This window comes from Sinocyclocheilus anshuiensis, unplaced genomic scaffold, assembly GCF_001515605.1.
Source record: "Sinocyclocheilus anshuiensis isolate Anshui unplaced genomic scaffold, SAMN03320099.WGS_v1.1 scaffold476, whole genome shotgun sequence".
In the NCBI taxonomy this organism is placed as follows: domain Eukaryota; kingdom Metazoa; phylum Chordata; class Actinopteri; order Cypriniformes; family Cyprinidae; genus Sinocyclocheilus; species Sinocyclocheilus anshuiensis.
The window spans coordinates 2,302,073-2,318,528 of NW_015554139.1; the positions used below are offsets into that span (position 1 = coordinate 2,302,073).

Below are 16,456 nucleotides of genomic sequence, written 5' to 3' on the forward strand. Positions count from 1 at the left end.
GCATGCTCATTCTTGCCTTTTCCTTAAGGAAATCTTATTAAATCTCAAACGTATTTAAGATATGTAGTCAATATCCAACAGATTTTTAATAATACATATCATCCCAATCATTGACAACCATATAAACATGAACTTAACAGGGCTGCCAACTTTTGAGTTCAGCTTGGAGTGAGAATTTCCACGGCGGGATGGGTGGGGGTTTTGGTTGGGGTTATATGTTACTCCTGAAGCTTTGCTGCATGTGGGTATGTGGCCGTTAGTCCTGTTAGCAGCACGTAAATCAAAACTTCTGAATGGATTACATGTAGCCTAGAAAGCGAGCAAATAGCGCATCCATATAATCACTAAAAAGCTGTCACTCACTTCACTTTATCGCAATCTCACAATGTTCCATTATAATCAATGAAGCTCTCATTTACATCATGTCTACACTTTGTTACAATGAGAGGAATCACAAGCATGCAGGAAAAAATCCGGCATTTAGAGGTGAGTGAATCTGGACTAACTTGAACGCAATGGCCAATCACAGGCGTTCAAGAAATCAACAGATATGACTGTGATGTGATTGGCTACATTGCTCAATGCTACAAAAACACGTTGCAAATGGAAACTTTTGATGCTTTCCAGAGCAAATACACACTGGAGCGGTCGCCATATCTGTTTCACCAATATCCTCTTATTACAGTTTTAACTGAGGGTGCTTTTAACTATGAGAGAGATGTGAGAGAGATGGTTATAATTATGATATGAGATAGTTGTTAATATTGACCACTCATATTTTACCAAAATATTAACAGTACATAATAGCACTTAAAGTAGGAAGACGTTTCCGTGTCTGTGTGTGTGTGTGTGTGTGTGTGTGTGTGTGTGTGCATGTTTATGTGGTTTATGAGGACACAAATTTGTATAATAACATGGGTATGACATAGGTATTACAACGAGAAGGTGATTTATGTGGACATTTTCAGTGTCCCCGTAATTCAAAACGCTTAAAAATAATTCAGAATGAGTTTTTTTGAAAATCTAAAAGTGCAGAAAGTTTCCTGTAAGGGGTAGGTTTAGGGGTAGGGTTGGTGTAGGGCAATAGAAAATACAGTTTGTACAGTATAAAAACCATTACGCCTATGGAGAGTCCCCATAAACCATAAAAACAAACCTGTGTGTGCGTGTGTGTGTGTGTGTGTGTGTGTGTGTGTGTGTGTCTATAGCTTGGTAGCACTTTGGTATTGTTGAAGTAGGCCTTCTTTGTAAATACAACTGTTTATGGTAATCCTTCAGTGTACACACAGCCTCGGTGGTTTATTTTCCTGTTTGATTGGAAAATTACAGCTGATTTTTTTTATATTACATATTTATACAGAAATATTAATAGAATGTTGCTTTCTCCATAGCTGTGACACTTGTTGTTGTTGACTAGCTAATTATTTTTTCTGTAGCTTGTCCAGCACTTTAGTACAGCTTTGAAGTACTTAAACTGCATGAAATACAAATGCAATCCGAATACAAAAAGTGACTAAACATTTTTAATTCACGATTGTTCATACACATCTGTGTTCTAACTTTGTACTTAACTTTATGACATACTAGTGCATTTTATCATTTATATCAACTGCTGCTGGTGCATATAAGGGTGCAAGGGAAACTGCATAGCAAAGTGGGGCAAACAGCTTGATATTAATAAGCATATTTTGTTTAAAAAAAGCCCTATCAGCAGAGTTTTGTCTGGCATCTGGGCATGTACTGTGTTTTTATCGTAAAATGATGTAAAATAACTGTTGCTGCGAATCTAATATCTTTTCACCACAACATTATCAATGTACAGCGAGAGAATAGGCCTACTTTCACAACAGTATGTAGATAATCAGCTTGCTGATAATTTGCATATTTTCATTCAAATAGATGCTGTTTTTGCTGTGTAAAATGCATACAGTTTGCATCAAATGGTTATTCATAAAAACACATCACTGTGACAACAAGAGTGTTGTAGGGAAAAAACGAATACAACTTAGCAATCACTACAGATGGTTTCTCCTCCGCCGTGTTTTATGTTTATGGCCCAACTCACCTCACTCAGTTTCCCAGTTGAAAACACGCTCATTTCTGTTCACTTTCCAACTAGGAAATTAGTATTTACGAAAATTCAGAGAACACGCGAGGGCAGCATTAGCCAATTTACAGTAACTAGTTGGGCCACAAGTAGGCAACACTGGCACAGGCGGTTGTTTCAGAAACAAAAAGAAACAGAAGTAGGAAGGAGGACACAATAATATCTAGACTCCATATTGGTCACACAGCTCTTAATCAATCACTATTTATTATTGGTAAAAATTAATCAGGCAATTGCAATAAATGTGGTATACCAGAGACTGTGGAATATATATTACTAAATTGTGAAGCATATGTAAGAGAAAGAATGCGATTAACAGAAGAATTAAGTATTTTGAATATCGAAAACATAACAATTAAGACTAAAGAATGCTCCAGCACAGTATAAAGTATATTATGCAATTATAAGTTATTTGAAAGCAATAGGTTCAATAAACAGGATTTAATATCACACAGTGAAGTGTATAGAATATTGTATCCTTGTTTTGTTTTGTTTTTTAAGGTATGATATTGGATATCCGGCATGCTCCACACTCCAGTCCAGTAGGTGGTGGAAATGCACTTTTTAAGTGGGTTTTCCAACCGCCATTAAAAGAAAAGAAGAAGAAGAACAAGAACCGACTCAAGGACGGAACAACAGTAGAGCGAAATATAAAGACATTTACACTACAGAGAAAGTTTAATCGGTCATACCTTCAGAAGAGAAATAGCGCAGACACTGGACAAAGATAACTTTCAGTTGTCAGCACGCTATCAAATGGAAAGTTTAAACTTTGCGTCCAAACTGAGGTAAACTTTGACATTCAGACAGCAGCCTTCCTCACTGACTTACCTTATGAAAATTAACCATGGGTTTACTATAAATAAAACCAGAAAACCATAGTTAAACTATGGCAACCACAAATTAACCATGGTTTTGCTACACTAACCATTTTTTTAACCATACAAATGGTAGTCAATACACCAAAAAAACATGGTTACTACACTTTTACTACAGTAAAACCATGGTTAATTTTCGTAACGGTAAGGGTTACAATACTCCCTTTTTGTTTTTCTTTTCAAAAATAGCAAAAAATCTTCATCTTCCCTGTGTTGGTAACTACTCAACTTTGTTTTCTCTTCACCATATACCCCAGTGACTTAAGACTGGTTTTGTGCTCCAGGGTCACATATATATATATATATATATATATATAATCTTTAACATAACAGAATCAACATAAATACCAACAACAACTTTTTGTGGGTTAAATTAAGGTAAGGTAATACTTGCTGGTCACTACTTTTTTATCGTGATACTGTATGCACCAAGAAAATGTACAAAACTAGATTTAAATTAAAAATACAGTTTTATTAAGCTAAAGAAGCAAAATCATGTTTATCAGTTTTCAATGGTTATTTGACTTTCTGAGGTACAACTGGCAAAAAACGTCTTTAGGATTTTGGTCGTTCCATGTGGATATATGAGCTTAAAACTGTGGAAAACTTAAATGTTAAACTGAATGAACAACTAGAATTTGGCTGATCTCAAATAAGCTTGGCTTCATGACAAGGTCTTTGATAATCCTACGCATTAATAATGATGCATACAGAGAATCGGGGAAACAAAGAGTGCTAATTCTACAGGTTCACATCCCGTCTTTCCTGAGTGGGTGTTCCTCTATTCTTTTCTTTAGTTCTTTCAAATTTGTATGTGGCTGTTCCCTCTAAAACGGAAAAGGCCAATCACCCTCATATTAGCCACCAATAGGTCCATGATGCTAATTTTACAGCCCACTCTTGTCAAAACCAGCCGTTATCCACCTCCACAGGATGAGGAAGAAGAAGCGTAGAAGCGTTTCCGCTGCGTGTGCTTCTCTTGCTGAGGGGAATCTTGTTTTCAGTGACGTCACCTGGATATTCATCAGCTTCTTTTCACATCTCACTACCCTTGATTTCCTGAGATCACTTTCCTAACTTCTTTCTCGCCCTATGTCACCGAAAATGAAATTGAAATATGCTAATTTAATGTTCTTGTCTCTTTTTTTGATCGGTGGTGTACGGAGAAAAACAACTCTCAGTATTCATTTCACACATTTCATTTTCCTTTATTTGAACTGTCTCACCAGTTGCTGTGCTCTCAAACAATAATGCAACTCTGTCAGATGAGATCACAGACAATTGTCAGGCAGGGGGCAAAGAGGCCCTGTCACTTGAACTCCCACATTTTGGCAGCAGAGGGAGCTGTTTTACTTACTGATTAACACTGTGAGCAGTTGGGCTTTCGTCTGATAGTGATGGGCTGTGTTCCATTCTTAAGTGCTCACCCTTATGCTCTAATCCCTTTGAAGGGTTTACCCTCCAGAGTGAGCGCTTCAATGAGATGAAGGGTGTAGGGGACCAAAAAAAACTGTTCCTTGGTGCACCCTTTATTCTGCTTCATCTTGCCAAGCCAATTAAGGTTTAAAAAAATTAAGCTTGCAATAGAGTAATGAGAGCATATTCTTTATTCTGACAGGCCCTTTGAAGTGGCCAATTTTCAGCACTTCGTTTTGGATCGACCCTTCAATAATACTGCCACGATTGTTCTTGCTCCAAAGTATCCTTTGAAGGTGGATTTATGCTGTTTGGGATGCAGCGGTGGACTGCGTTTTAAAAATAAAACTTTCTGTTTGTTGAAAGGCACACTCTTCACCCTATTTATTTGTCTTACACAAATTAAGTTCCTTTTTGTTAAGCTGGTAACTTTTTTATTATTATTATTATTATTTACTCTAAATGCTGTAGTTATTGTTGTTTCAACCCTATATGCTGTTATCTGTATCTTCTAAAAATATATGATAGCTTTGCGTGATCAATAGACTGAAATGTATATTATGAATCAGATCTTCCCATCCGCTGCAGCTCTCAATTCTCATTCTTTATTGCGCATTATGAAACTGGCATATGACATTCACACGAGAACATGGCACGTTGGTCTCAATGGTCTCTGCAAAGCCAGCATGTCATGCTTAAAAGTCCTGTTTTTGAATCTGAATGTAGTCAACAATGAGATTTGAGAGTGAAAAATCAGTGAGTAATGACTTAAATTTAATTCTGTTCCGCACACAAAGCTATCATACAAAGTCTGCTTTTACGATGAAGATTGTGGAGAAAATAATAAGAGAGATGAGCTATCCCCTTTAGAGATTCAGTTGTTTTTATGTGCAAGAATGGTGAATAAGATTAGTAACTTATGAAATTTGAATTTGAGCAATAAGTGTGTGTGTGTGTATATATATATATATATTTGGTTTTTGTTTTTTTTCATTAACACTAGCTTCGAAATTAGCAACACTTCTGAACTTAAGCCTTGGTCTCTTTAAAGCAAAATCACACACTTTACAGATACTATATAGTGGAAATTGAAAGAGCTGGAAAATCCAGTCAAATAACTTTCGGTTTCACCCTACCAAAACAGAAGAAAGGCTAAATATGCTAATGAGCAGAAACACTGGATACACCCACAAAGGAACTATATGCACAACACATGCACACATCAGCACAAGAAAAGTCTGTGGATGAACAAGTACACACACAAAAAGACCTTCCCATTCAGAATTAGTCCACTCAAAGCTGACATCACGACATCAAACATCCTCTCATGCATTGACAAGGCAAAACCACCAAACTGTTTTCTGAAAGCGATAATGTCATGAATGATGGGCCTACCAATTCACTTTGTCTAAAGTGTGATATGGCCCATGTACTGATGCTGTGTTGGTTGGAATCTTCCACCAAGCTCATTAGAGAAGCTTCAGTCTTCAGACAGACAGATCTGAGTCAGCGAAACAGCCACACTCGTACCTCTGTATGCGGGTAGCGTCCCCCACCCCCATTTCCTCTGCAGTTTACTAGCTCTGCTAAGAATACACAGCAGCGTGGGCGTGCACAAAAAAAGCTTATTCGAATAAGATGAAATAAAACAGGCCCTGATTCAAACGATAAACGCTGCCGTGTGCACAAAAGAGCATTTCTCCAAACTCATTTCAATGAAGTTCTTGAAATGTTTGTTGCAGTGGAACGCCGATGTCATCTGACAGATGTGAACAGGTAGCATCTCAAAAGACAAATGACTCAAGTCTCTCCGCACAGAGGAGATCAAAGGATAAGATGAGTCAGAAAAAAACATTTGCATTATGAATTAGAAACATTTGCTGGTAAAGCAAGATTTAAGTGTCACTGTAGTGGATGACCAGGAAAAGGTCAAACCACAGCGTTGTGGATCCTCTTGCAAGTGACTAATCTCCGCAATGCACATTATGTAACAGCATATAATGATGAGCAGACTGAGGTTTGTCATAACTTTATTTTGTGTAGGAAATGTGTTCAAAATGTGCAGATCCAGATGCATGAACACTCTTATACCTAATGTGAGATAGAGAGAGAGAGAGAGAGAGGTCCAAAAGTCTCAAAAAAAAGAGAGAAAATGCTTTTATTTTGCAATTACATATTTCAGTGGGAGTCAATGTTGTCGTATCAGGATGTTCAAACAAACTGAACAAGGGTTTACTATGATATTTACAAAATCACACACTCCAAAAGCTGCCGGTGCTTCCATTTAATTGCAAAATTAAATGGGAAAAGAAACAAATAAATCAAAATTTTCAATGTGGTCTCAGACTTTTGGTCCCCACTTTATGTGAGAAATATCTTTAAAAAATTATATATAATTTAATTCAATATAAGAACAGTATTAAAAAGTAAATCATATTTAAGACGTGCAAAGCAACATACAAAAGTAATTTATATATATTATATAAATATATATAGTTTTCACAATTAACTCACAAAGAAACAACAAGTAACACATTGAATTAAACATGAAATTCTGAAATGGTATTTTCTTGTAAAACGTATTGTGATAATCTTTTGTTGATTTCCCACTTCAAAAAATATATATATATTTACAGTGTAGATCAACAGAGCGGCAGGTGCTACACACAGGCAGGAACATTACAAGGTATGTATGCATGTATGTATACATATGTATTTTTCCATCAAATCTAGCTGTGAACTTATCCAACTCGCACATTAATCGTATGGTACACTCTAAAAAATGCTGGGTTGTTTCAACCCAACTTTGGGTAAAATATGGACTAACCCAACTTACTCGCACATTAATCGTATGGTACACTCTAAAAAATGCTGGGTTGTTTCAACCCAACTTTGGGTCAAATATGGACTAACCCAACTTTTGGGTTAAAAATGTAATAAAAAAAATTTAACCCAACAGCTGGGTTAGTCCATATTTGACCCAAAGTTGGGTTGAAACAACCCAGCATTTTTTAGAGTGTAACAGTCTGACTCCAGAATCCGCCTAAACCATAAACACACCAAAGTAGTTCTCAGCAGCATTGGACAACACAAGTGTACAATTTTTTACTCTGACAAAGACAGCATCACCTTTGTACAGATGAAACACACCGCTTAGGTAGCTGTTGTCTGTGGCAACTCTCGACCTCAGGAGTTTAGGATGTAACCTAGAGGACTGGAGAAGCAGAATCTCGTTTCCTGCATATCGATGTGTAACCCAGAGTACAGAGTGGCTGAATATGATGTTGTCCTCCTTGAAGTTGATCTTCGAGTAGACGGAATAATATCCCTCTTTCTCTATGATGAGTTTGCCCTCATCTGCTTTGTGTTTGATATGGTGAAGAATGGATTGATGATTCTCATGCCACAGCACGACTCCATTAACAGGTTCCTTACCAGCTAGAGGAGAGGACAGCCACATTAGCACTCAAATGTTTTGACACACTTGACTTAATTTGTTCTTTCATGATCCAATGTATAAAGTTAGTCATTAAAATACAGTGGATAGTGAATTACAGGTGTTCAGCATACATGGGAATTTTTGGTGACTGAATCATTCCCATACTTCTGACATGGGAAATATTAATAGTGAATAGACATTGGATTGCTGGTCATTGGTTGTCATTGATGACAAATAAACTAAAACTAACATCTAAAAAATAAATAAACAAATAAAGTCAGCTGTGAGCTTACTTGTCAGTTGTGCCATTGGTTTTGATGGCTTCATTTCTCCAAGCGGATTTTGTTTGGGGGTTACAGCATGTTCTTTCTCTGTGATATTCCAAAATTAAATAAATAATCATAGATTTAAGTGCAATCTAATATTGTTTATATGCCATGTTTACCTAGAATAAAAAGTACAACACATCAAAGTAAACTAGTGGCAGTACAGACTAGTAGAGTGATCTTTACCTTGTTTTCTCATGGCAGTCTGTGGTTCATCTGGAGGTGTCTGCGGAAGATTCAAAAAAGAATCATACATTGATGAATCTTTCATATTGATTTCTCAAACGCCTTGGGTGAAAGAGTCTGCAGAGATGCTGCTGCTGCATCCATTGTGTCTTAGTATCAGCAAATTCCTGCACTTTAGTTAATGTAAGATAACATAATTTCATAAGAATCACCTCTACTTTTTAATTAATTAAAGCTGCAAGCTCACATTCATCTGCCACATTCATTTGCATTTTGAGTGCCACGTCTACATCTTCACATCCAATGAACAACCGACTCGTAGAACCAAGTACCCGCCCTTTTTTCTTTTCTGATAATCTGTTTATTTTAGGTGTGCGTAGAAGACATGATCTGTCTCTACTTCAGTACGGGGACTTTTGTGAACACTTATGAGACTGGGATGAATCACTGGATAATTTTCTTGAAACAACCTGTCTGAACTGACTTCCCAAGATTTCTTAAGAGCGAGGACATGCAACCATTATGTTCGCTCGGTTACATGTGTACAGTAAAAAATAGTAACGTAACATTATCAAACTACACTCCTAATACGTAAAGCAAAGATGTAAAAAAAGAAACACACACACACACACACACAAACATGTTAGCATGAATATTTGTATTTGTTTATTATTAAATAACAAGACTTGGCATTTAGTCATGTTTCCTCCAGAGCTTAATTTGTGTCACACTGCTATATCATATCATGATAACCCTGTTGCAGGTTGGTTAAGACCCATTTTCTCATAACTGTATTAGTTGGGTCGAGCTCTAGGTCAGGTAACCACAGCACGCCATGTGGTTTGAGCACCAGAAGGTTTGTCCAGCTACATTTCTGCAAATTTCATGTAAAGGGAGGAGCCTGACGGAAACATCTCAATCTACATACAGTCTATATTCACGGATAAATGAGTGAAATTCTTCTATTTCGCATTGTATTTCAACATCATATTATCAGCATTACAATATAACTGAAAAGTTGGTTTGAAATATGAACATCATTTATGAATTGTATAATTTTTTAGTATTGGAGGAAAGTTACTTTAATGTGTGTGTGTGTGTGTGTGTGTGTGTGTGTGTGTGTGTATATACAGTATATATATATATATATATATATATATATATATATATAGGAGTCAGTATTGAGTCTTATTTTTTAAGGTAAGTCTTATCTTATGCTTTCTAAGTGGCATTTATTTAAATAAATGTACAGTAAAAACAGTAATATTGTTACTTGTAATTTATTCCTGTGATGTCAAAGCTTAATTTTCAGCATCATTACTCCAGTCTTAAGTGTCACATGATCCTTCAGAAATCATTATAAAATGCTGATTTACTGCTCAAGAAACATTTCTTATTAATATCAATGTTGAAAACAGTTGCTGCTTATTATTTTTGTGGAAACTGATACATTTTTTCAGCATTCTTTGATGAATAGAAAGTTCAAAAGAGCAGCAGAAATATATATTTACACAATTCTTGCTCAATCATAGTGCTATGTCATTCGTATCTTATTGTTTCAGATAACTGTAAGTATCTGAAAGTGATAAAACCACGATGAGGTCAACACCCTAAAACATAATCTATATTCTTTGTACAAAAGAGAAACAGAAGAGAGTAAAACATAAAGAAAATTATCAAAAATCTGCAATTATCTAAAAAGAAGAGCTGACGAACAAAAAATGAACTGATATTAGATGAAGTGATAGTGTGAGTGAAAGAATGACGCTGAATGAAAGTACACAAGACAGTGATGCTTCAGAAAGTTGGACAAAATAGTACTTACAGGGTTTTCTTTGGATGTGAACAGATGGTAGATGAAACAGGCCTCCACGGCCATGCCACACAGAGCCACACAAACCAGGATCACCAGTAGAGTCTGGATCACCTCCTTCCGCTGTCTACGGCCTGGCTTGGGGGGCAACAGAGGGGGCCTCATTTTGCTGTCCACCACGAATACTGAAGGATACGAAACTTTACCCGGAGCCATGTGCACACACACCGTCTCTGGCCACTTCAGAGATGACAACTGCACATCCAGAGAAGTGTGAAAAGACCCACTGCAATGCAGTGAGAGTGAGACCCACTGTGAGAGTGAGAGATAACCATCACTCATAAAGCCCACAGGTGGGCGGACGGTGCGAGAAAAGCACGCTCCAGTGTGGCCGAGAGAAAAAAAATAAGTCAGACCACTCTCAAAATCTCCTGTAATACTATTTCAAGTGACAGGTAAAGTAAAATCAGCAAGTCTGAGAAATGTGGGATGGAATAAGTGCAGCATTTAAATCTAATTTTCTAGTTTTCAAAATGAGAAAAAAAAACATCAATAATAAAAGTCAGATCTTTTGTCTTTCAGAACGTGACATATTCCGTTTATCTACATAAATGGGAATCAGAAAAGACGTGGCACACACAAATGCCTACACAAGCAGACAAACGTATATCCATGGCCATGCAACAGGTCCACCTCTTCACACCTTCCTATCTCCTCTGCATCAGCTCTCAGCCACAGCTTCCCCTACTCGACACAACACACACTTGTTGAAGTAATTTTGGCTGTAATAAAGTTTTAAGTAACTTTGCTGTAGGAAAAAGACAGGAAGTTCATTTTGGATTTTTTTGTTTTAGTAGTGTGCACATGAGAGCAAGAGGGGAACAAGCTCTTTATATTTAGACCAGTAACCACTATTAGCTTGTGACACATGAAACCGACATCAAAGACCTAGTGGCGACAAAAGCTGACAGTGACTAGGCCAAAAAGTTGCACTTGAACACACCTCAAAGACTACTTCCAAAGGTCCAATAGCATATGCGTTCTGCGCCTGTGTGAGAGGAACTAACTCTCCACACCAGAAGGTGGCTGTAGTCTGTTTTTGTCATTGAAAAAGAGAAAGCTAAACTAGACCTGTGATCCATTCGGAAGGGCACATCCCTATGCCCTAATCCCTTCAAAGGGTTTACCCTCCGGAGTGAGAGCTTCGAAGGGTTGAAGGGTGTAGGGGACCAAACAACTGTTTCTTGAAGTGCCCTTCTGCATCATCATCTTCTGCCCACACGAAGGCGCCGTCATCATGCAAAGAATCTGCGCAAAGGATCATGGGAGCCCGAAGTGTCCCTCAGTTGTACCCTTCGAAATCCTTCATTCCGAAGGGCCCTTTGAAGTGGCCAGTTTTGAGCACTTTGGTTTGGAACGACCCTTCAATATGGCGGCCATGATTGTTTTCACTCCGAAGTGCCCTTCGGAGGGCGATATATCCCGTTTGGAACGCACCGCAAGACTGCAGCTTCACAATCCGTAAACATCATCACTTCCTTACCATTTTAAATGGTTTTTAGTTTCTTCATTCCAAATGTCCATGTCATTTTTAAAATGTTTGCATGTTGTAATGCTCGGGTGAGAGATGAATATGTAACATTAAAAAATCATTATATGTGTGCACATTTGACTTCATTGTTTGCTTGTTTTAGTCGCTTTAGGGGCTTTTTATTCATATTTCCTATAAATATTGGCGGAAGTACCCACTTTTTGGTGTGTTTGCACTGCAGGAAGTTGATTGGCTGAATGCATGCCATACAAAACACTGGTATCCGCCATTTTTAAAAAGCTGTGTAAACACAAGGATACTTACTCCACAAACGAACTCTATGAACACAAACTAACTCTATGAAGGCATTTCTGTCTTACATCCTCCAGCTGTTGATGTTGTTGAATGTCACGCTTAAATGACGTCATGCTGAAATGGCCAAAAAGCGACTGATGATGTCAACTGCTGATAGTGCAGAATACACCACAAAATCTGAGTTGACAGATGTTAAACGATGGCCGACTTTGGCCGATCATCAGTTCGATGTGTCAAGGCATTGATAAACCACATACTATTTACGGGCGTTTCTTCAACTAGGGGCACTTTTATCCTTGTGAAGTTGAATAAAAAAAACTTGTTCAAAAGTCACGTAACACAGTCTCATAAGTTTAAATAATTTGTCTAGTTTTAACCATGTCCAACATGTGCTCTGATGTCACTGAACATTTCCATAGAAACCACCTAAACAATCTTTCACACAAACTTTTTAAAGGGACATTACAGTGTTGTGGTGGAAATGACACCAATATTGTGCGACAGCTATATTTTGTATAGAAAGTAATATTGATCGTGGTCTCACATTAAATACTATTATGTATTTTAATTATTTTACTAGTGCTTAATTCAGGTACATTAATAGTTACCAGATAAGTCATATTTTTAAACTGTATTTTCATTGTTGAAGTTTAAAAGTCTGGGTGTGCGACAAGGAGAAAACAGTGATTTTGACACCTATAAGGAGGTTGAAAAGTATGAAAAAATCATAATAGAAAGGTAGTAAAAAGTTTTTAAGGTGGTTTTATTGTTAGTTTGACTAAGAAAGAGGAATTTGTCCAAAATTATATGTATTTTTATAAATATGACCAAAGAACATAAAAGTGCCCATAGTCTAAGAATCACCCTTACACACACTCATCTAGCTGTCAAAAAGGGTCTTACCATGGACTTCTGTTTAGAGACACGTAGATTATGTATATTTAAATAAAAGTTAACCCTTAAATAATTACAATTTGAATATCAGCGTGCTTGACATGAAATTTAATCTGATCATCATAACGTGACAGTGTCTCTTTATAAAAAAACAATTTTGTCTGCATGGCCTTTCAAAGGATGGACAAAAAATATGAGAGAATATTAAAAATATCTTCATTTGTGTTACATTAAGTCCAGCATTGTAATTCTTTGACAAACTTGACAATTCGCTCCAAAGCAAAGCATGCATAGCCTAAATATCATGATTTGTGTAAACATCAAAATCAGTTATTGGAAGTGAGTGTTGATAGAAGGAACTAAAGAAAAAAATTGCAACAATATTTAATTGTAGCCTCCTCTTGAAAAGTAGTTTTAGGTTTGTAGTTTTATGAATATAAACTAATATTCTGAGAACATTGCAGAGATGTTCTGTGTGACAACCACATATCCATACAGTTCTGATGGTTTTAAATTGGTTCTAACATGGTTACACTGCATTTATTCTATTTTTTCCCTAATGATCGTATTCCCAGAACGTTGCAGAAAGGTTTTCGTCATTAACATTAGTGTAGCATGACGACTTGAGATCACAACGTAGCCCCTTTGCAATTTACAGCCAAAATGTACAAAAAAACAAAACAAAAAAAAAAGCCATGAGCTCCCTCACACGATTTGGCCAGATTTAGCTCCTGCTTCAAGCTTCTCATAGAGTTCGATACAGATAGACAAACGTGTTTTATGACAGAAACACGGAATAAAAACATTATCTCCGGCGCGCGTTGAATAATCTTGAGGTCGGAACCCAGGGGACAAATCAGCGAGGCTGTTTGCGCGTTTTACGCGACGCGGGTAAACTACAACGCGTCCATTTTCAACGAAGCTATCAAACTTCAAGCACGTCTGTTCTGTTTGTCACTGCAAGTTCACGAAAGTCCAAACCATGCTGTTGCAGTGTAGTAGAAGGCAATGATAGGCTCCTAGTGTGGTCGCGCCGCTCGTAGTGCAACAGCTGCTCTAGTGTGTTTATGAAGAGCAAAGTAATGGAGCGGTTTAAAGAGACGCGTCTCGTATGTTTGCTGCTCTTTCTGACGCTCCGCGTGGATTTGGGATTCGAGTTCGGACAGAATAAGGACACCGAGTTCACTTTCCTTCTACCTGCCGCAGCAACCGAGTGCTTCTTCCAAACAACCACTCAGAACGGCAGCATGGAAGTGGAGTACCAGGTCAATAAATTTGTTAAAGTATTTCAGTTATTTAATTAAAAATATTTAAAACGATAACCTTTTTGAAATGTCTCGAGAGGCCACACTAGTCAGCAAATTTGAGAAGTAGAAGTTACTAGAAGTTTATCATAGTTTTTGTTTAAATATCATTTATTCGTAAGATTCTTAGTAACTACTGCATTACATTGCAGTTTTGCTTGACAGTAATGATCAGGAAGTAGCAGGACATTTCCTTTCATGGGTGCATGTTTTGGTCAAAGTGCATTTATGAATGGCTGTACTTATGAAGTCATAAGGTAGACTTCAGTCTCCCGTGATCACATATAACATGAACAGCTTGTGCTTGGTTTGGTTTTATGGTTGTGGCTCTTCTCTACAGCTCTGGTGGGACGTTCAGTATTATTGAATGTCAATTGCATAGGCCTACTAAGGACTTGAGCAATCCTCATTCAGTCCTGTTTACTGTAGATATCACTCACAGGAGCTACTGTCTTTTAGTTATTCTAGTCCAGCCCTGTGTTGTGACCTTTCTCAGAAGATTCACTCTGCCGCATGTCTGGGGTGTTTGTGGAGCCATCCCGCTTTACGTTAAAAACAGGCACTGCTGCGGGACAGCTGACTGTTCTGTCGATTTGTGCTACCCTGTCAGATTTTGCTACCTCCCATTAAAACAGTGGGTAGTACAATTCGACAACGAAAAATGCTACCTGTAAAAGTATGGTTTATTAACGTCTACACCTACCCCAACCCTAAACCTACCCTTAGAGTAATGCAAATACAGTAATTTATGTATATTCGCGGTTGTGGCGAGAAGGGATACTACAGCTACAGGAAACCAACAATAAATAATTTTTTTTACCTATTAGATTGTGTTTTATTAAAGTCTACACCTACCCCAACCCTAAACCTACCCTTACAGTAATGCAGATACATTAAATATTGTTGTTCAGCGTGAGAAAAAGGACGCAATATTGATGTGCACATGCGTAGTAAACCCTGGTAGGACAATCTGACGAGTAGGATAAAATGTCAGGACACCTGGCCCAAAGCTCATTCCATCTGCCAGAAGGATCACGCTGTCTCAAGTGCTGCATGGTTACTGTTTGCCACACTTTATCTCTAGTAACAGCACACTGACTCATCAATGGGCTGCTTTATCAGTCGGTGGAAGATAGGAGGCCTCTAATTTGAATTTGGGAAAAAGGGACACGTGGTAGAGAGAGTCATATGGCAGGTGTTGAAGTCTTTAGTAGTTTGCAGAGAAATGTTGATGTGACATATATATTTATTTATTTATTAATTTTTTCTCCTCATTGATTATCCTGTTGCACTCAGGTACACGTCGTCATGTTACAGAAATAAAATGGGTTGTCAATGTCGTTTCATTTATCAATCACCCTGCCATTAACCCATCTGTGTATCTGCAGGTCATTGCAGGCTCAGGGCTGGACATCGGCTTCACGCTGATCTCCCCGCGTGGGTACAGACTGGTCTCCGACTTCAGAAAATCAGACGGCATACACACGTAAGCTTCACATCCCATAGTGCACATAGCCGAACCTTTACACATTTACTCATAGTTTCGGACTGTCATAACCCACAGTATTTGCATGTCCTCTGTTGCAAAATTGCATGCTTCCTGCAGGGCTGACAGTGACCACAACTGAATTACAGAAAACAGTTGCCTGTTTACAGAATGTTACTAGGTAGTCAACTGAAAAGTAATGCTTTTTAAAGCATACTTAAAGGGTTAGTCCACTCAAAAATGTAAGTTCTGTTATTATTTACTCTGTCATTCCAAACCGGTTTGTATGGAAGCTTATTTTCATCACAAAATAAAGATATTAAAAAGGTAATTGTGACTTTTTTTTAAAGGGGTCATATGATGCGATTTCAAGTTTTCCTTTCTCTTTGGAGGTTGTATTTACAACACTGTTCCAGAACAGTTCAACCCAAATATTCAGATGTGTGCTGCGCATTTTATGGAGGATGGATGAGGACTGTTTCCTGCACCAGTAGCCTAATGCGTCTGTGGCACAAAGGCTGTTTCTATAAAGTTGGGCAGTTCCAACTTCGCAAGGACAGTCTGGCGCTTCTGACTCACAGCCTCTAAGTTAGTTTTTTATATTTAAATAATTTGCCAATGATGATTCAAAGCAATGATGTTTGTTGTTTCTGCGATCACAAATGCAGACATGGTTTTATGTTTACGCAGCGCGATACGCAACGCAATGCGTAAAAAGACAGTATAAGTCATTATAATCAGTAATTATGTCCCCACTAGAT

General features: G+C 37.7%; 2 protein-coding genes across 2 annotated transcripts in view; one reads left to right on the forward strand and one right to left on the reverse strand.

Moving 5' to 3' along the window:
• Positions 1 to 7,444: 7,444 nt before the first annotated feature.
• Positions 7,445 to 10,428, reverse strand: LOC107670469 (tumor necrosis factor ligand superfamily member 14-like). Its single transcript, XM_016463069.1, has 4 exons — positions 10,178 to 10,428; positions 8,353 to 8,392; positions 8,134 to 8,211; positions 7,445 to 7,839 (listed from the first exon to the last, which is right to left on the reverse strand). The coding sequence occupies exons 1-4, from the start codon at positions 10,379 to 10,381 to the stop codon at positions 7,445 to 7,447; spliced, it is 717 nt and encodes a 238-aa protein (XP_016318555.1). The 5' UTR covers positions 10,382 to 10,428.
• Positions 10,429 to 13,598: 3,170 nt separating this feature from the next.
• Positions 13,599 to 16,456, forward strand: part of LOC107670474 (transmembrane emp24 domain-containing protein 1-like) — an 8,137-nt gene continuing 5,279 nt past the window's right edge. Inside the window, exons 1-2 of the mRNA XM_016463076.1 lie at positions 13,599 to 14,170; positions 15,598 to 15,695. Coding sequence (XP_016318562.1) covers positions 13,973 to 14,170; positions 15,598 to 15,695 — 296 coding nt within the window. The 5' untranslated portion in view covers positions 13,599 to 13,972. The remainder of the gene's footprint in view (positions 14,171 to 15,597; positions 15,696 to 16,456) is intronic.